Source organism: Schistocerca gregaria, chromosome 3 (assembly GCF_023897955.1).
Source record: "Schistocerca gregaria isolate iqSchGreg1 chromosome 3, iqSchGreg1.2, whole genome shotgun sequence".
In the NCBI taxonomy this organism is placed as follows: Eukaryota; Metazoa; Arthropoda; class Insecta; order Orthoptera; family Acrididae; genus Schistocerca; species Schistocerca gregaria.
In genome coordinates, this window is record NC_064922.1 from 524,781,331 (window position 1) to 524,802,939 (window position 21,609).

Consider the following 21,609-nt stretch of genomic DNA (forward strand, 5'->3'; position numbering starts at 1 on the left):
TACTCTGTCGTAGCTAACACTTGGTTCAAGAATCATGAAAGAAGGTTGTATACATGGAAGAAGCCTGGAGGTACTAGAATGTATCAGATAGATATACACTCCTGGAAATTGAAATAAGAACACCGTGAATTCATTGTCCCAGGAAGGGGAAACTTTATTGACACATTCCTGGGGTCAGATACATCACATGATCACACTGACAGAACCACAGGCACATAGACACAGGCAACAGAGCATGCACAATGTCGGCACTAGTACAGTTTATATCCACCTTTCGCACCAATGCAGGCTGCTATTCTCCCATGGAGACGATCGTAGAGATGCTGGGTGTAGTCCTGTGGAACGGCTTGCCATGCCATTTCCACCTGGCGCCTCAGTTGGACCTGCGTTCGTGCTGGACGTGCAGACCGTGCTTCATCCAGTCCCAAACATGCTCAATGGGGGACAGATCCGGAGATCTTGCTGGCCAGGGTAGTTGACTTACACCTTCTAGAGCACGTTGGGTGGCACGGGATACATGCGGACGTGCATTGTCCTGTTGGAACAGCGAGTTCCCTTGCCGATCTAGGAATGGTAGAACAATGGGTTCGATGACGGTTTGGATGTACCGTGCACTATTCAGTGTAGGAGTAGGAGATCGCTCCCCACACCATGATGCCGGGGCGTGAGCGGAAGACGGCCTAACGGTGTGCGGGACCGTAGGCCAGCTTCATGGAGACGGTTGCGAATGGTCCTCGCCGATACCCCAGGAGCAAGAGTGTCCCTAATTTGCAGGGAAGTGGCAGTGTGGTCCCCTACAGCACTGTGTAGGATCCTACGTTCTTGGCGTGCATCCGTGCGTCGCTGCGGTCCGGTCCCAGTTCCTTCACTGCTTGCTCAATATACAGATTGAATAACATCAGGGAGAGGCTACAACCCTGTCTCACTCCCCTCCCAACCACTGCTTCCCTTTCATGTCCCTCGACTCTTATAACTGCCATCTGGTTTCTGTACAAATTGCAAATAGCCTTTCACTCCCTGTATTTTACCCGTGTGACCTACAGAATTTGAAAGAGTGTATTCCAGTCAACATTGTCAAAAGCATTCTCTAAGTCTACAAATACTAGAAAGTTAGGTTTGCCTTTCCTTAATCTAGCTTCTAAGATGAGTCGTAGGGTCAGTATTGCCTCACGTGTTCCAACATTTCTACGGAATCCAAACTGATCTTCCCCAAGGTCGGCTTCAGCCAGTTTTTCCATTCGTCTGTAAAGAATTCGCGTTAGTATTTTACAGCCGTGACTTATTAAACTCATAGTTCAGTAAATTTCATGTCTGTCAACACTTGCTTTCTTCAGGATTGGAATTATTATATTCTTCTTGATCTCTGAAGGTGGTTTGTCTGTCTAATACATCTTGCTCACCAGATGGTAAAGTTTTGTCAGGGCTGTCTCTCTCAAGGCTGTCAGTAGTTCTAATGGAATGTTGTCTACTGCTTGGACCTTGTTTCGACTCAGGTCTTTCAGTGCTCTGTTAAGCTCTTCATGCAGTATCATATCTCCCATTTCATCTTCATCTACATCCTCTTCCATTTCCATAATACTGTCCTCAAGTACATCACCCTTGTATAGACCCTCTATACACTCTTTCCACCTTTCTGCTTTCCCTTCTTTGCTTAGAACTGGGTTTCCATCTGAGCTCTTGGTGTTCATACAAGTGGTTCTCTTATCTCCAGAGGTCTCTTTAATTTTCCTGTAGGCAGTATCTATCTTACCCCTAGTGAGATAAGCCTCTACATCCTTACATTTGTCCTCTAGCCATCACTGCTTAGCCATTTTGCACTTCTTGTCGATCTCATTTTTGAGACGTCTGTATTTCTTTTTGCCTGCTTCACTTACTGCATTTTTATATTTTCTCCTTTCATCAATTAAATTCAATATTTCTCCTGTTACCCAAGTATTTCTACTAGCCCTCGTCTTTTTACCAACTTGATCCTCTGCTGCCTTCACTACTTCATCCCTCAAAGCTACCCATTCTTCTTCTTCTGTATTTCGTTCCCCCATTCCTGTCAATTGCTCCCTTATGCTCTCCCTGAAACTCTGTACAACCTCTGGTTCTTTCAGTTTATCCAGGTCCCATCTCCTTAAATTTTCACCTTTTTGCAGTTTCTTCAGTTTTAATCTACAGGTAATAACCAATAGATTGTGGTCAAGGTCCACATCTGCCCCTGGAAATGTGTTACAATTTAAAACCTGGTTCCTAAATCTCTGTCTTACCATTATATAATCTATCTGAAACCTGTCAGTATCTCCAGGCTTCTTCCATGTATACAGCCTTCTTTTATGATTCTTGAACCAAGTGTTAGCTATGATTAAGTTGTGCTCTGTGCAAAATTCTACCAGGCGGCTTCCTTTTTCATTTCTTACCCCCAGTCCATATTCAACTACTATGTTTCCTTCTCTCCCTTTTCCTACTACCGAATTCCAGTCACCCTTAAATTTTCGTCTCCCTTCACTATCTGAATAATTTCTTTGATTTGATCATACATTTCATCAATTTCTTCGTCATCTGCAGAGCTAATTGGCATATAAGCTGTACTACTGTAGTAGGTGTGGGCTTCGTATCTATCTTGGCCAGAATAATGCGTTCACTATGCTGTTTGTAGTAGCTTACCCGCATTCCTATTTTCCTTTTCATTATTAAACCTACTCCTGCATTACCCCTATTTGATTTTGTGTTTATAACCCTGTAGTCACCTGACCAGAAGCCTTGTTCCTCCTGCCACCGAACTTCACTAATTCCCACTATATCTAACTTTAAACTATCCATTTCCCTTTTTAAATTTTCTAACCTACCTGCTCGATTAAGGGATCTGACATTCCACGCTCCGATCAGTAGAATGCCAGTTTTCTTTCTCCTGATAACGACATCCTCTTGAGTAGTCCCTGCCCGGAGATCCGAATGGGGGACTATTTTACCTCCAGAATATTTTACCCAAATGAAAGGAGAAAATATAAAAATGCAGTAAATGAAGCAGGCAAAAAGGAATACTGAGACTGGTTTGATGCAGCTCTCCATGCTACTCTATCCTGTGCAAGCTGCTTCATCTCCCAGTACCTACTGCAACCTACATCCTTCTGAATCTGCTTAGTGTACTCATCTCTCGGTCTCCCTCTACGATTTTTACCCTCCACGCTGCCCTCCAATGCTAAATTTGTGATCCCTTGATGCCTCAAAACATGTCCTACCAACCGATCCCTTCTTCTAGTCAAGTTGTGCCACAAACTTCTCTTCTCCCCAATCCTATTCAATACCTCCTCATTAGTTACGTGATCTATCCACCTTATCTTCAGTATTCTTCTGTAGCACCACATTTCGAAAGCTTCTATTCTCTTCTTGTCCAAACTAGTTATCGTCCATGTTTCACTTCCATACATGGCTACACTCCAAACAAATACTTTCAGAAACAACTTCCTGATACATAAATCTATATTCGATGTTAACAAATTTCTCTTCTTCAGAAACGCTTTCCTTGCCATTGACAGTCTACATTTTATATCCTATCTACTTCGACCATCATCAGTTATTTTACTCCCCAAATAGCAAAACTCTTTTACTACTTTAAGTGTCTCATTTCCTAATCTAATTCCCTCAGCATCACCCGACTTAATTAGACTACATTCCATTATCCTCGTTTTGCTTTTGTTGATGTTCATCTTATATCCTCCTTTCAAGACACTGTCCATTCCGTTCAACTGCTCTTCCAAGTCCTTTGCCGTCTCTGACAGAATTACAATGTCATCGGCGAACCTCAAAGTTTTTACTTCGTCTCCCTGAATTTTAATACCTACTCCAAATTTTTCTTTTGTTTCCTTTACTGCTTGCTCAATATACAGATTGAATAACATCGGGGAGAGGCTACAACCCTGTCTCACTCCTTTCCCAACCACTGCTTCCCTTTCATGCCCCTCGACTCTTATGACTGCCATCTGGTTTCTGTACAAATTATAAATAGCCTTTCGCTCCCTAAATGTCTCAAAAATGAGATCGACAGGAAGTGCAAAATGGCTAAGCAGGGATGGTTAGAGGATAAATGTATGGATATAGAGGCTTATCTCACTAGGGGTAAGATAGATACTGCCTACAGGAAAATTAAAGAGACATTTGGAGAAAAGAGAACCACTCCTATGAATATAAAGAGCTCAGACAGAAACCCAGTTCTAAGCAAAGAAGGGAAAGCAGAAAGGTGGAAAGAGTGTATAGAGGGTCTATACAAGGGTGATGTACTTGAGGACAGTATTATGGAAATGGAAGAGGATGTAGATGAAGATGAAATGGGAGATATGATACTGCATGAAGAGCTTAACATAGCACTGAAAGACCTGAGTCGAAACAAGGTCCAAGCAGTAGACAACATTCCATTAGAACTACTGACAGCCTTGAGAGAGACAGCCCTGACAAAACTTTACCATCTGGTGAGCAAGATGTATTAGACAGACAAACCACCTTCAGAGATCAAGAAGAATATAATAATTCCAATCCTGAAGAAAGCAAGTGTTGACAGACATGAAATTTACTGAACTATGAGTTTAATAAGTCACGGCTGTAAAATACTAACGCGAATTCTTTACAGACGAATGGAAAAACTGGCTGAAGCCGACCTTGGGGAAGATCTGTTTGGATTCCATAGAAAATTTGGAACACGTGAGGCAATACTGACCCTACGACTTATCTTAGAAGGTATATAAGGAAAGGCATGAAAGGGAAGCAGTGGTTGGGAAGGGAGTGAGAGATAGTTGTAGCCTACCCCCATGTTATTCAATCTGTATATTGAGCAAGTAGTGAAGGAAACAAAAGAAAAATTTGGAGTAGGTGTTAAAACCCATGGAAAAGAAATAAAAACTTTGAAGTTCGTCTATGACATTATAATTCTGTCAAAGACAGCAAAGGACTTGGAAGAGTAGTTGAATGGAATGGACAGTGTCTTGAAAGGAAGACAAAAGATCAATATCAACAAAAGCAAAATGATGATAATGGAATGTAGTTGAATTAAATCGGGTGATGCTGAGGGTATTAGACTAGAAAATGAGACACTTAAAGTAGTAAAGGAGTTTGCTATTTGGGGAGCAAAATAACTGATGATGGTTGAAGTAGAAAGGATATGAAATGTAGACTGGCAATGGCAAGGAAAGCGTTTCTGAAGAAGAGAATTTTGTTAACATTGAGTATGGATTTAAGTGTCAGGAAGTCGTTTCTGAAAGTATTTGCATGGAGTGTAGCCATGTATGGAACTGAAACACGGACAATAAATAGTTTGGTCAAGAAGAGAATAGAAGCTTTTGAAATATGGTGCTGCAGAAGATTAGATGGGTAGATCACGTAACTAATCAGGGGGTACTGAATAGAATTGGGGAGAAGAGAAGTTTCTGGCACAACTTGACTAGGAGAAGGGATCAGTTGGTAGGACATGTTCTGAGGTATGAAGGGATCACAAATTTAGTATTGGAGGGCAGCGTGGAGGGTAAAAATCGTAGAGGGAGACCAAGAGATGAATACTCTAAGCAGATTCAGAAGGAAGTAGGTTGCAGTAGGTACTGGGAGATGAAGAAGCTTGCACAGGATAGAGTAGCATGGAGAGCTGCATCAAACCAGTCTCAGGACTGAAGACTTCAACAACAACAACACTCATTAGATTCTTCTTATCACTGAGTAGGTGTGCATAGATTATTATGGGTGTATGCCTCACTGCTTTCTGTGCCAAATTAACTCATACATACCCAGAGGATTTTTTAGTATGGAGTTTTAAGCTTTTCACACAGGTCATTTATTAGTGATCACAGACAACAGCAGTAACAGTAATTTCTAGCTGTCAGTTCAGATAGGAGAATTTATCAGTCAGTCAATAATGACCCCCAGAACACATAAGATTGTGTGGCACTATATAACAGGTATAATCAAAATAAACTATATTTTATACTAATCAGTGTTTATTATTAGGAATTTGAGATCAGTCTTTCTTATTACAAATTATGAACTACACTCCTGGAAATGGAAAAAAGAACACCATACTTGCTCCGGACACTGCGAGAGGGCTGTACAAGCAATGATCACACGCACGGCATAGCGGACACACCAGGAACCGCGGTGTTGGCCGTCGAATGGCGCTAGCTGCGCAGCATTTGTGCACTGCCGCCGTCAGTGTCAGCCAGTTTGCCGTGGCATACGGAGCTCCATTGCAGTCTTTAACACTGGTAGCATGCCGCGACAGCGTGGACGTGAACCGTATGTGCAGTTGACGGACTTTGAGCGAGGGCGTAAAGTGGGCATGCGGGAGGCCGGGTGGACGTACTGCCGAATTGCTCAACACGTGGGGTGTGAGGTCTCCACAGTACATCGATGTTGTCGCCAGTGGTTGGCGGAAGGTTCACGTGCCCGTCGACCTGGGACCGGACCGCAGCGACGCACGGATGCACGCCAAGACCGTAGGATCCTACGCAATGCCGTAGGGGACCGCACCGCCACTTCCCAGCAAATTAGGGACACTGTTGCTCCTGGGGTATCGGCGAGGACCATTCGCAACCGTCTCCATGAAGCTGGGCTACGGTCCCGCACACCGTTAGGCCGTCTTCCGCTCACGCCCCAACATCGTGCAGCCCGCCTCCAGTGGTGTTGCGACAGGCGTGAATGGAGGGATGAATGGAGACATGTTGTCTTCAGTGATGAGAGTTGCTTCTGCCTTGGTGCCAATGATGGTCGTATGCGTGTTTGGCGCCGTGCAGGTGAGCGCCACAATCAAGACTGCATACGACCGAGGCACACAGGGCCAACACCCGGCATCATGGTGTGGGGAGCGATCTCCTACACTGGCCGTACACCTCTGGTGATCGTCGAGGGGACACTGAATAGTGCACGGTACATCCAAACCGTCATCGAACCCATCGTTCTACCATTCCTAGACTGGCAAGGGAACTTGCTGTTCCAACAGGACAATGCACGTCCGCATGTACCCCGTGGCACCCAACGTGCTCTAGAAGGTGTAAGTCAACTACCCTGGCCAGCAAGATCTCCGGATCTGTCCCCCATTGAGCATGTTTTGGACTGGATGAAGCGTCGTCTCACACAGTCTGCACGTCCAGCACGAACGCTGGTCCAACTGAGGCACCAGGTGGAAATGGCATGGCAAGCCATTCCACAGGACTACATCCAGCATCTCTATGATCGTCTCCATGGGAGAATAGCAGCCTGCATTGCTGCGAAAGGTGGATATACACTGTACTAGTGCTGACATTGTGCATGCTCTGTTGCCTGTGTCTATGTGCCTGTGGTTCTGTCAGTGTGATCATGTGATGTATCTGACCCCAGGAATGTGTCAATAAAGTTTCCCCTTCCTGGGACAATGAATTCACGGTGTTCTTATTCCAATTTCCAGGAGTGTATTAAGTAATCATGCTAGGTAGGTAAGGAACATAAAACATAACTCCCCAAAGTATTTGTGATACAAAATTTATGTTATATTTCTAGTACAATTTAACAGTTTTATTTTTACAAAAAGCACATCTTCCTCTGACCTGACCAGTGAGAATCATATGCTGAGCAAATTTTTGCTTACAGATACATATACAATCATCCTCATTTGGCACTGTGGCACATCCTAAGTTTTAGTATTGCCATATTTCTGGGGTATAGAACTGCAATAGATTTGTGAAATTCCATTGTACCTCATGTTCATTGCTAGTGATCGTGCAAGCAATGAAGAATTGTTGACTGTGACATTAACAAGCCACATCATAATGGCAATTCGGTAAACTCTAGTTTTAGCATCTAGTCTTTGTACTCTACTCATAAATTAGTTTTACTGATGTGCAATGTTTGATCAGTATCAATTTTCTGTTTAGCAGTGACTGAATAACGATGCACTTTTTGAATGGGATGTACTCCAAATTCATTAGACAATGGTGAAACCAAACTGTTGTCATTACATTGTACAAAGCACATATTATTGTTCGTGTCTGACCTGTAGTTATAAGTTCCTCTGGGTTGCTTTTTGCAAGACTTGACCTCCATTAGCAGACATTTGCCTACTCTCTTTTGGTCAACAGTTCCAGTAATTTTCACATTGTTTCCTTGCAAAGTTTTTGGCAATCCTGGGGATGTGAAAAAATTTGTACAATACACAGAAAACTGTTGGTCTGGATATTAATTTTTTTTGTAATTGTCAGCCTGGTAAAAATATGTTCTCTGAGGCCAGCATCTCATGATTCAGGTCATCCCTCATACAAGTCAACTTGAAACAGTACCCTAAACAAGTTGCTATAATCTATACTTTGAATCCAAAACAAATTGGCTTTACAGCCATGATGTTCATAAGCAGGTATCTTTCATTAATCAGTGCTAACGATTTTCTCATTGGGTGTGTAGACAAGAAATTTTACTTTCATGATGTCAATTTTAGCCATTTTAGCCATTTTGTCACATGTGCTTAACTTGTTGTTATCTGTGACATGAAAATGCCTAATTTTCTCTTCAAACTGGTTACATTACATCGATTTGGCCACTAAAACATTGTGCATATCTCTTTTGGCCTCTCAATACATGTGATGTCATGGTAAAGGTGTTTAACAACTGAGAATCAATATATTTAGAAAACAGTACATTTCATCCCCCAAAAGATAGAAACTAGCATTATGTTTTTCAATCGTGTACAATACCGTGTGCCTTACAGTATGTCTTATGACATCTCTCGATTGAAAAATATCTCAAAGAACTCTGTTGGTTCACTGCCTTTATTGAGGGTAAGCACTACTCATGGAGCCAGCAGTGACAGTTCATCCTTTCAGGGAAGCAAACCTCTCTTTGTCCATTTGTGTGGCATGATGAGCTGACTTCCTTGTCATAAAGAAGGACCACCAGAATGATTGTCAGCCCTGTCGCACTGCCCGGCTGAGGCAGACTATTCATCAGAGTGATGATGCAGTTTCGTGACCTGCATGAATTGGTCCCAGATGTCATTGGAATAGATTCACAGACTTGATGTATCATCATCATCATCATGTTTGTGTTGTAGTACCACCCTCTGGCTGAAGTGAGTAATTGATTTCAGTTCAACCTATTTATGCTGCCACAATCCATTTCTCTGAAGTTGCTGTCTGATGTCATACCTCTACAAGGTGGACATCATCATCTTCTGAAGCCTCAAGGAGCTCAGCTATTTCGTTAGCAGTAAGCTTCTGCTGGGGCCTCAAAAAGAAAATAATAAGAACTTTAAGCATAATTTATGCCCATGGGGCTGTTACTAACCCACAAAACTATTTCCAGCTAGAAAATAAATTTTATAAGAATGGTTATGTGTATTGTCTAAGTCACATATGTAATTTACCATAACAAAAATTGTACTAAGAAATAAAACAATACATTTAGTATACTTACATTTGTATGCATCTAGTTGCAAACTTTTTCCAGAAATGACCTTGTACAAACTTGTACTAGTAATTATTTCTCAAAATTGTTCACATACCCAGTTGGTGCAACAGTGTCTAGCTTGGGCCTATTTGCTTCATGCGCCTGGTATGGTAAATTAGCTGTAACCCCCGTGTTTATTTTCCTAGGCCCCTGCCGGATGCTCAGTGCTACCAGCCTGGTATATGTGTTGTATGGGTCAGCCTGCTGTCCAGGTGACTTTGTCACGTTGTAGCAGGGTCATTGTCTATGCTGTGGGCATAAATGGGTTAAGGATGGTGTTGAATAATGTACGTCATTCAACATCATCCTTAACCCATATATGCCCACAGCATAGACAATGACCCTGCTGTGAGCTGGCAAGGTCACCTGGACGACAGGATTCTTCTAGTATTATATTTATGAATGTTATTGTTGTTTTTGTTGATAGTTACATGTGATAGACTTATCATCAAACTTAATTTCTTAAGCCATACATTATAGAGCATGAATTACAGTAACCTTTTTTTTGGATACTGTTTGTACTTATAAATTACAAGCAGCTGGAGTTGCTGGCCAGTACTTAACTTCAAAGACAAAATTTCAAATGCTTCCAATAGAAAGGTAGATAAGAGAAGCTACAGACTTTTCTATGGTTTATTTTTCATCGTCAAGGAGGAAGGATAATTGGTTGGAGAAGATCGGAAAGGAGGAGCAGAGTACCCAAACTCAAGTTTGAGAGGAAGCCACCTGATGTGAAGATCAGAGGAGACAAAAATGAAGGAGAAGGCCTATGGACTTTCCTCCCTGCCAGAGGAACATAAATTCTTAAAAGATTGGAAATATTGTTTTTCATTTATGAGTGTTCCTATCAGCAGTACTCAAAATTTTCATGCCTGAAGATAAATAGTGACCAGCCATTCTTTCTCCTTGTAATTTAATAGTGTCCTCAACTGAATTTTCATATGATACAAGTAATCATCTTTCTGGTATTTTTCTTGTTGTTTTATTCATATATGTGTAGGGCTGTGGTGCATAGGTAATCACACAACACAGATACAATGTTATTAATGAAAGGAACATACACATCAGAAACATCTGAACTTTGTGCGAGGTCCCTGTTGACCACCAGCGACGATGTTTGTCAACACAGTGTTCACACAGAGTGCTACACCCAAACAGTTATATTTGTTTCACATTCACACTGGCATAATTATCACTGTTTAAAGAATCCTTTTCATTTCCAGTCTACTATTAACATGTTTCTCCATGACAATCACTGATTCTCAAACACAACACTGTATCCACCATAAATCTCATAAATAATCCCACATGCCTTTTCATGAAATAACTGAATTATTGAAATATGTTTCTTCTACAGATAGTCATAAGACTTTCACCTATTAATTCCACTTTCTAACAAATACTTCCTACTACTTAACCTCAACAAGGGTGTGTATGACTGATCTGTGCAGGAGCCCATCACCAACTCTCTTGCACATGCCAAGACTGCATGTGACCTCTAGGATTGGGGCATTTTTGTCATTACACTATAAGACAGTGCTCTCTCAGAGAAATGGCACACTCAGCTCTGAAAGTTCTAGGAGATAGTGATAAGTAAGTACTCCAATGTTTTATTGTCTGCCTCTACTATTGAATGATATTGTCATGTATCTGCACTATTCTGCTACGTTGAGACAGTGTTTCTATATGTTTTCCACCATTTTCTGGTATGACAAAGTTACGTTAAAAGTTTATGGAATTTGATAACTTGCATTACGAAAGAGAAGAGCACAAGCTGTTACCATGGAGAAGGCTGTTGTGTTGTTGTGAAGGAATCTGCAGAAATAAGATTCCAATCACCACCAAACTGAAGAACCTATTGTTCAGTTGCCACTGAAGAACCACAACTCAGCATCACTCCACATTGCCCGATCTCCAAGTAGACATTGGCAACACAATTCAGTGCCTTTTGCAGACTCTGTTTTTTCTTGGAACATAACGAAGATAGTTTGTCTCATACATAACAAATTCAGCTGGTCCCCTACTGATAGTCAAATTAATAGAACCTTTGTACCATGGCATACTGGTTTCAGTTGTATGTCCCAGTCAGAATTTCACTCCACAAACGTACCAAGTAATGGACTTCTATTCAAAGCATTCATGTGCTATATCCTGGGACCTGAATTTTGGTTCTCTGCACACTTGAACGTAGGTCTGACGGACACTATCAAACCATTCCTATAATTGTTTCTGGAATTTAAATTCTCTCTCAGTACACGTGCTTCCTTGTCAATTCTTTCAAATACTAACTACACTGTATTGTTCAAGTTGTTGGCTTAATTAGTGGCACAGGAGGTGCAAAAAATCATTAGACCCAGGTGCTACCCATATTACAGCATTCAACCATATTTTGCTTAACGTAACTGTTGCCATAGTGACTTACATCCTGCTTGCTATTCTAATAATGAGTGTGACTATGTACTGATGTTTCACATGCAAGTTAGGTTGTAGAATACATACAGCCACTCTAGCTGACCACATGACTTGGCCAAATTACAGTACAAAAGTTACTGATAACTTTTCTTTTTCTCCTGTCACAAACTATAATTTTGCTATCTCACTTAGCATTGTTTTCTTTAATTAAAGCTATTATTTTGAATTTGTCTAATGATTTGCTTACTTTTGTGACATTCATCCTAAAGTATTTTATTATTGTGCTTATTTGCTCATTTGATATTGTTTTATGGTCATGAGTTATTTTTACAAACTTCCTATTCAGATTAACTGCAAACTTAATTACATTGCTTTAGTGATCACATAAATTTGGGTAAAATGAATCACCCTTGAGGCATGTGTTGTAAATGATGTATTATTTGTTTATAAGGCACACCAGTGCAGTGAAAGCATCATCTTTTGCATTGTCATTTTATACTTTTGTTAGTTAAATCTATTTAGTTTCATATGTCATTATGGTTCCTGCTCAGAAAGACTTAATCAAGTAATTGACTTGGTGCCAATGCACATTAATATATTCTGTTTTGTAACTTTTCTTTGGTCAACTGAATAGTTAGAAAGTTATTTAGAGAATGTAATCGATGGTGCTAATGTACTTGACACAAATTTTACTTATAGTGATTTCATCCTCCCTGATTACAGATAAAACGAACTGTTGTACTTCAAAATTCTGTTCTGTCACTTCGACCTGCCTTATTGTCAGGTTTGCAACCAAATGGTGCCACCCTGCTGGTTAACTGGTCATCATAAGGATGTTGGACACTGCATGACCACATTGTCTTCTTTTTTGTAAGAAAGAAAAGAAAAAGAAAGAAAGAAAGAAACCGATTGTAGTCTGAGAAGGAGGCCTTTTAACATTATGTGGCTGCATTGTGGTTGATGCAGTATTTTGCAGAACAGTATATTAAAAACTTTAAATTGTGCCTGCTGCTTCTCTTTTAATTTTTGGATCTGATATGCTACAAGTATTACCAGTAACCTTTTAGAACTTAAGTGATTAAAAGTCAAAATGAGATGTCTATTATGATAACAGAAAAATTTGGCATAAAATTTGCTGTTTCTCTTAAATGTGTTTGAAGTTATCGTCACTAACAAATTTGAGAATAGTATTAATTTGTGATAATTGCAGACAATACAAGCTCCTGTTAAAAGAGATAATCGATGTGACATGACCTTTAAGTTAATTTACAAATGGCTCTGAGTACTATGGGACTTAACATCTATAGTCATCAGTCCCCTAGAACTTAGATCTACTTAAACCTAACTAACCTAAGGACATCACACAACACCCAGCCATCACGAGGCAGAGAAAATCCCTGACCTCGCCGGGAATCGAATCCGGGAACCCGGGCGTGGGAAGCGAGAACGCTACCGCACGACCACGAGATGCGGTCGTTAGTTTACAGTAACAGTAAATCTTTAATTCAACTGTTTATTATAGTGTGTGTGTTTGTGTGTGTGTGTGTGTGGGGGGGGGGGGGGGGGAGAGTGCATGCACAAATGCTGTGTGTAGCACATGCATATGTGTCTTGTGGAGGGGAGGGTTGTTTGTGTGTGGACATTATTTTTACATTTTCTCTTATGGCAGGTATCTGACAGGGAATCCCTGCACTGACTACAAGGGCTATCGCCAGTTTGTTGTAGCATCTTTACCACAGCTCAGACAGCTTGATGGGACTGACATTGAAAGGTCAGAAAGAATTTTAGCAGTCCAGGTTTACAAAAATGTGATAAAATCTATAGAACTGGATCAAAAACTATACCAAGGTATGATATCACACTGCAGTAATATGTAAACTGCAGGAAACATTATATTTTTTTTAATTTGTTTATCCATTCATAGACAATATAAATTGTATGGATGTTCTTGACACACAATTGTATACAACACAGTCACAGAGTCATAAACAAATAAACATATAAATAGATACATACATTATCACTACTCCACAAATGTTCACTTTTTATTTTTTACAGAAACAAACCTAGCCGTGCATTAGAGATTTAGATGCACTGAATATGAATATCATGGTTAAAATTGTCTCCTAGCTCAGGGTTGTAATTAAATAAGATATTTATGACTCACAGTCTTGTTTATGGAGCATTGTAAGAGCTGTGTGCAAATGAATTGTGAGAAAAGTTCCTCTGTCATAAGTGAGTGAGGTGGATGCTTCCAGTACAATTTGACGAAACTGCTTTACACCATGACCCACGTGCACACCATCCAGTCATGTGAACATTATCAACTATAGAAACCAGACTCAGTTTTAACTGTCATTTGTCATTGCAGCATGCTCTTGCGCTGTTTTAGTTCACTTGTTATTGGAATGAGTGCCATAGCAGCTGGCAATGAGTGTGAATGTGAGGTGAAGTGTTTATTTATTTTTATTATTTATTTATTTATTTCGTGTTCCGGTGATCCATGTTGTGAATACATCACAGGATATGGAACGTGTCAGTTTTACAAACTTTTTATGGTATTTTGTAAGTATTGCTATTATTCATATTAAAATTATATGGCTTAGATTAACATTACAAATTAAAATCACAAAAAAATAAATGTTACAAAGTTAAGTAATCCATGTTGTGAATACATCACAGGATATGGAATGTGTCAGTTTTACAAACTTTTTATGGTATTTTGTAAGTATTGCTATTATTCATATTAAAATTATATGGCTTAGATTAACATTACAAATTAAAATCACAAAAAAATAAATGTTACAAAGTTAAGTATTACAGACTCTATACACGTACATACAGAAAATATACTACTGAAAACTTAAGATGTTTACAAGTAATAGATATACAGGATCACAAATGAAGAGTGGGAAATGTATCTGAGACTTATCCTTACAGGTACTAGGGTACTATTCATCGTGGTTCAGGAACTCTTCTATAGTATAAAATGACCCTTGCAATAGGAACTGCCTTAAGCTTTTCTTAAACGAGAACTCATCATCTACTAAACATTTAATTTGTGAAGGGAGGGCATTAAAAATCTTACAACCACTGAAGTGGACCCCCTTCTGTACCTTACTCAGGTTTGCATGCTCATAGTGGATATCATCTTTTCTTCTAGTATCATGATTATGATAAACACTATTAGGTTTGAAGAGGGGCTTTTTTTTCCTTATGAAACACATCAAGGAGAATATATATTGGATGTGAAGATTTGAAGTTCTTTAAAAAGATTTCTGCATGTGGCTCTAGGGTGGGCTCCACTCATGATTCTTATGGCTCTTTTCTGTGCAGATAGCACTTTCCTAGTGAGTGGCTGATTTCCCCAGAAAATGATTCCATATGCCATAATGGTATGAAAATAACCATAATAAGCTGATTTACTGGTTTCCGTATTTCTGTAAGAACAGATAATGCATAAAGCAGAAGTTGCCGAATTCAGCCTTTTGCAGAGATCCAAGATGTGGTTTGACCAGTTTAGTTTGCTATCTATATGTAAGCCAAGGTACTTTGTACTATAGACCTTAGCTATCTGCATGTCACCTAGTTTTTGTTCTTGTTAATCTTCTTTAGAGACTGTCTGAAACTGGACATAGTTTGTTTTACTGTGATTAATAGAAAGACCATTTACATGAAACCAGTTCACAATATCACTAAAAACCTTATTAGCTGTCACCTCCAGTTCATCCACTGAGTTATCAACCAGTAGTGTAGTGTTATCAGCAAATATGGTGAATTTACAGAAATCTGTACATAGAGGAAGATAATTAATAAAAATAATAAAAAGTAGGGGGCCCAGAATGGAGCATTGAGGCACTCCACAGGTGATTGTTCCCCATTCCGATGATGCTGATGCACCTTCTTGACTATCCAGTACAACTTTCTGTTTTCTGTTTGAAAGATAAGAATGGAGCCACTTCCCTGCTGCCCCACTTATGCCTAGATATGAAGCTTTATGCAAAAGTATTTGGTGACTGACGCAGTCAAACGCTTTTGAGAGGTCACAAAATATTCCAACTATCTTCATCTTTTTGTTGATGGACTCCAAAACATTGGCAGCAAATGCAAATATTGCATCTTCTGTTGATAACCCCTTCTGAAATCCAAACTGACTTTTACTGATGATCTTATATTCAATGAGGTGATTAACAATCCTGGCATGCATTAGTTTCTCTAAAACCTTAGAAAAACTCGTCAGTAGTGAGATTAGCCGATAGTTAGCAGTATCTGCCTTATCTCCCTTTTTATACAGAGGTTTCACAACTGCATACTTAAGTCTTTCGGGCACTATTCCTTGCTTAAGTGACTCATCAAAAATGTGGCAAAGGATTCTACTTAACTGGCCGCAGCAGTATTTTAATAATTTGCTAGATATGTTGTCAACTCCAGTGGAGTTTTTAGTTTTCAGGGATCTAATTATTCTTTCAATTTCTGGAATAGTGACTGTTGTTATTTTAATTTGTGGTCCTGTGCCAGGTACGCTGGCTTGCAGAAAAGAAATGGCTTGATTTATGGAGCCTTGCTATCCAATTTGTTCTGTTACTGTTAAAAAATGTTTGTTGAACATATCAGCAACTGTTTTTGGACGACTAACAATATGATCCTGATTTTTTTTTAAATATTTTCACTGTGAACTGCACTTTTCCCTGTTTCCTTCTTTACAAAATTCACAAATAGTTTTTACTTTATTGTTCGTGTTACCAATTCTGCCTTTAAGAGCATGTTCTTTGATGCCTGTATGGTTTTGTTAAGAATTTTACTGTACAATTTGTAATGCTTAATCTTATGTGAATCATCTGATGTCTTGGCTCCTGCATAAAGCTCCCTTTTTGTTCTACAGGAAATTTTGATGTCCCTAGTAACCCAAGGCCTGTGATCTGATTTATACAGATTTTCTCTATTTAACTTTTTAGGAAATGTTTCTTCAGAAATACTTGTAATCTCATTGATAAATATATTAAATTTGGAGTTTACATCAATAGCAGCATACACAGAAGACCAGTCCATGTGCTGTAGTTTATGTTTAAAGTTTTCCATGTTGTGTGTGTTTGTAATCATAATGTTTTTCCAAATGAAATTTACTCTCCTTTGTACATTTATTTAAACTGAAGAATTATATTATTGTGCACATATCCACTTTCACAAAAATGCCCTTCACCTGTAGTAACAAGCTTAATAACTTTTGTTACAATTGTAATTTGTGGTTCAAAAAAGCAACCATTGACTGATGCAGAGAAACAATCATATGCCTTTTATTGTGGGAGTCAAATTGGAGACCAAGAGAAATCATGGGATCTGCACTTGTTTGTCTACACTGAATGCATGGTAAAAACGTGTCCATGAAATTTTATGTGCCTGCTATTTGCCATCAACCTACAAATAATGTGTCAGATTTCTGTTTTTGTATGGTACCCCCCTTGGGGAAAGGAGTAAATACCAAGAGGAAGAGGAATATTCAATACCTTGACATCCTATGTGTCATTGACCCTATGGCTTGTGGTGAAGGATTGCTGGTCATTGGTCTCCCACATATTCTACCATCAAGCAGTGGTAGTGACAATGCTGAACCGACACATACACCTAAAAAAGTGCAATCATCCTCCAGTGAAACTGATCCTACATTTACACCAACATCATCATCTGAGAACCACAAAACATCATAGTGCGAAATCAGCAATCCTGAAGGATTTAGAACTTCGAAAGCATAAGAACAAAATCTTGGTTTCACAACTGCAGCAGTGGTATCTCCTTACTGACACAGTATGTGTGTCTGTATTTCGAGAGCACCAGAAAAAACTTGAGTCCCATTTCAGTTTTGAAGGCGTCATTACATTCTGCAGTGACATAAATCGTTTGTTGTAAGATCTGAAAATTACATACAAACCAGATAAGTGGAGACCCCTTAGAGATGGCCCAAAAACAAGCCAGAAGGCTATACCATTGTGCAATAGTAATGAAACCATCCCTCACAGATGCATATGCTGCATTAATTAAAGAGAGCTATACCAAGTTGAAATCCATTGTAAACTGTGTTAATTAAAATATGCATTAATGGCTGGTGTGTGAGGATTTCAAAGTCACTGCAATTCTATTGGGTTTGAAAGGATGTTACACTAAGTATTGCTATTATCTGTGTGACTGGGACAGTCGTGCAAGACTTTGTGGACCAACTCATTCATGCTTATAATGTCATTGGGCTGCAACATAATCCTCAAGATGCATTTCCTTTGCTTCCACCTTGCTGTGTTCAGTTGTGAGCAGTAATCTCCTCCCCTCTCTTTGTGTATCTCTTCCTCTTCCTGTCTTTGTCCATCTCTTCATTGTTCTTTTCTCTGTCCATCTCCTCCTCTCTTTGCTCTCCATTATTTTTCCCTCCTCTAACAACCCTCCCACAACAAAGGTCAAAATTTTTATAACAGTTGTGGTGTTTCTCATACTGCTAAATACTGCATTATCGGGCAACAACAGTCATATTATGTGGCAGGTGTCATTAGAGCACAGTTAATAGTCATTTCATGTAATAATGAAAAAATTAGGCACTCATCTTTTTGTGTTTCCTACGCTGATCTCGTCGTAAAATCATGGCTCAATCGTTGAAAATCTAGGTGGTTATGATTCCAAGCTCGGATGCAAAGGAGCCTAGGTTTTATCCTGCTATATTCTAAAGTTATGTAGATGCGCTTCACAAACTATTCTTGGAGATTACACTTTTGCTGGGCAATGGTGATGTACAAAAATAATCAGCACTCCGAAATTAAGTTACACTTCCTTTTAATTGCTTTTATTGCAATATCACGTGACACACTAACATCACTTCACAATACAAAACATACTTGAAAATATCTTCCTCACAGTCACTGTTAAAGTTCACATTTTATAAGCTGACTACATTAAGTGTATTTCCAACATGACGTCCAAGACTTGACTTTTTCAAGGTCCGACTCTCTAACAACTCAACAACTAACTAACTATCGCTTACACGCCCAAAAATCAGAGTTACAAGTATGTCAAAGATCATAGTGACAGAAGAAAAAATACACATAAGAATAATATCATTGCAATATAAACATATCGATGTTTCACAAATGAAATCATATCTGAATGTTGTCTCAGAAATATGTTAAGTATTTAACAGAAACACAGTAGAATATTACTGGTATCAAGAGGTTCAGGTGAGGTGCCGTAATGGTTACGTAATTCAAGTACTATTACACTCCCCTATCCCAGTCCTGCTCCTCCTATTCATGTTATCTCCTTCTTCCCCCTTGCTACCTGTCCATCTCATCCTTCCCCTTCTCTCTCCATGTCATCTTGCTCATCCCAATAGGAGGATGGTGGTTCTTACCCCTGCTGTATTTCTTTCCAGGTTGTAACTAATATGTGTACCAAATTTGATTGAAATCATTCATGGATTAAGGATGAGCTTTTACCTGTGGCTTTGCATGCATATGCATGTAGGAAATATATTTCACTTATATTTAACATATTTTCACTTATTGGTACATATATTTCACCTGTATGTCTACTGAATTTCACTCTGCAGTTTCATTTTCAGGCAGCTTAATCTTTATGACATCTTATATCTTGAACTATGTGCTGTACAATGACATAATTTTGCAGGTGCATACAGTTTATATGTGGCTACTGTCTTCAAAATGTGTTGTGAATAGTATTGGTAGTAAGCAAGTAATAAATTAAAATGTCATGCATGATGCAGCAGTATTTCATGCCTCTATGTATTTGTGATGTCATATATCCTGAAGTATGAATTGTACAATGATACATTTTTGTAGGTACATTCAGCAACATATGTGGATACTGTCTGCAAAAATTGTTGTGAAAAGAGTCAGTAACAATGAAGTAATAAATTTAAACAACTTGCATGATACACAAGCTATTAATGATTCTCTATGTTTATGATGCTGTGTCTCCTGAACTAACTGTCATACAATGATGTAATGGTGCATTCAGTGGTTTGTGTGAATATTGTCTGAAAAATGTGTTACAACTACAATTAGTAGTAAAGAAGTAATAAATTGAAATGTAGTGCTTCATACAACAGTTATACTGCATGAACTGTGAAAATGTAGTATGCAATAAACGTTTTTCCTTTCATCAGTTTGTGGGAGGGGATCAGCAAGGAAAAGTTTGTCAAAGATTTGAAATCGTGTGTTAAGTTTGCAGAAAGTCTCTAAGTGTTCCCGTTCTCAATACTAAATGACTAAACTATGGGGTTTCACACACCATTGGCTACATTGCTTTTTCAACCCTGTCTCTCTTAGATGAGAGGTTCTTACCCACACAGTGATTCTTTCCATACAGTAAGTGAGATGTAGACTGATTTTGGTTGAAACTGGTCCAGTGATTTAGGAGGGGATGTGGAACGTATGTACATACATACATAAGTACATTTATTTTTATGATTTATATGTATCCCTGTATATAGCACTCTATTTTGGGTTTTTGTTGTGTTTTTCTTACTGGGCTGAAGATGTTGGCTGGATTTGGTTCCATGTTCATGTTCATATAGAGATCTGTTTGTTGGGCATTGTTTGATGTTTTTCTTTATGTGGATCACTGTTTGCAAAAGTGTTCATACGAAACAGTCGATGATTCCTACAGGTTGAACATCTCAGTGCAGTGTGTTCTCTTGCTGCTTTTTATCATAATAAGTATAGTCTTTTTTTCTAGCTTAAAGATTATTTGTATATTCCACTTAGTTATTCCCCAGCTTATTAACCCATAAGTGATTACAGAAAGAGCATATGCAGAATGTGTAGGAAAAATAGATTGCAACGTACTGTAAAGATAACATGCTAAGTTGCAGACAGGCACAATTAAAAGACACTTATACTTAACTTTTGACCACAGCCTTTGTCGGAAAAAGAGGAACACCCACCATTCATTCACACAAGCAAACACACCTCACACACACATGACTGCCAAGCCTATGGTAAGTGTCTTTCAATTGTGCCTGTCTGCAACTTTTCATGTTGTCTTTACAATAAGTAGAAATCTATTTTTTTCATACATTGTTGATATTCCTATCTGGAGTTTCCATTGTATCATATGCAAAATATGTTGTTCTGGTGCATGAGTTCCTACACACTGAATTTATTATTCTAAGTGCAAAGCACACTTAAGCTATTCACTTCCTGAAGACAATAATAATCTCAGTCCCCTTTAGCTGTGCATCAACATGCATCCATAGAAATTTTATTATTGATACACATTCTATGAGCTCATCTTTCACTGTGAAAAAGTTATTTTCAGGTTTCCTTCTTATGCAGAAACAAATACTGTTGGGGTTTTAGTATTTAAGGCTAATTTGTTTTTGTCTACCCACCTGCATGAGTATTTCTTCAGCATTGTCATTTAGTACACTTGGTGATACACCACTGATTAGTATGTTATCATCAGCAGACAGTACCGTTTCACCATGATTGAGACTCTGGAGAAAGTCATTGATGTATGTGAAGAAGAGTATTGGGCCAAGCACATTGCTTGGGGGACTCCATTATTAATGTATTCAGGGTTGGAAACGTGTTTTATGGCATGGCTGGAGTTTTTTTTTGAGAGACCTCCACCCATTGCACTCTGTTTTTCAGATATGAATGAAACCTCTTATTTACTATCCCCCCTTATACCTAGAGTGTTCAGTTTATTTAACAGAATTGTCTGGCTCTACTGTATCAAAGGCTTTGCTAAAGTAAAGGAAGA

The 21,609-nt window shown here is 39.0% G+C and overlaps 1 protein-coding gene across 1 annotated transcript in view; it reads left to right on the top strand.

Moving 5' to 3' along the window:
- Window positions 1-21,609, top strand: part of LOC126353992 (dynein axonemal assembly factor 11) — a 214,485-nt gene that overhangs the window by 77,753 nt on the left and 115,123 nt on the right. The window contains exon 4 of the mRNA XM_050003297.1: window positions 13,517-13,695. Coding sequence (XP_049859254.1) covers window positions 13,517-13,695 — 179 coding nt within the window. The remainder of the gene's footprint in view (window positions 1-13,516; window positions 13,696-21,609) is intronic.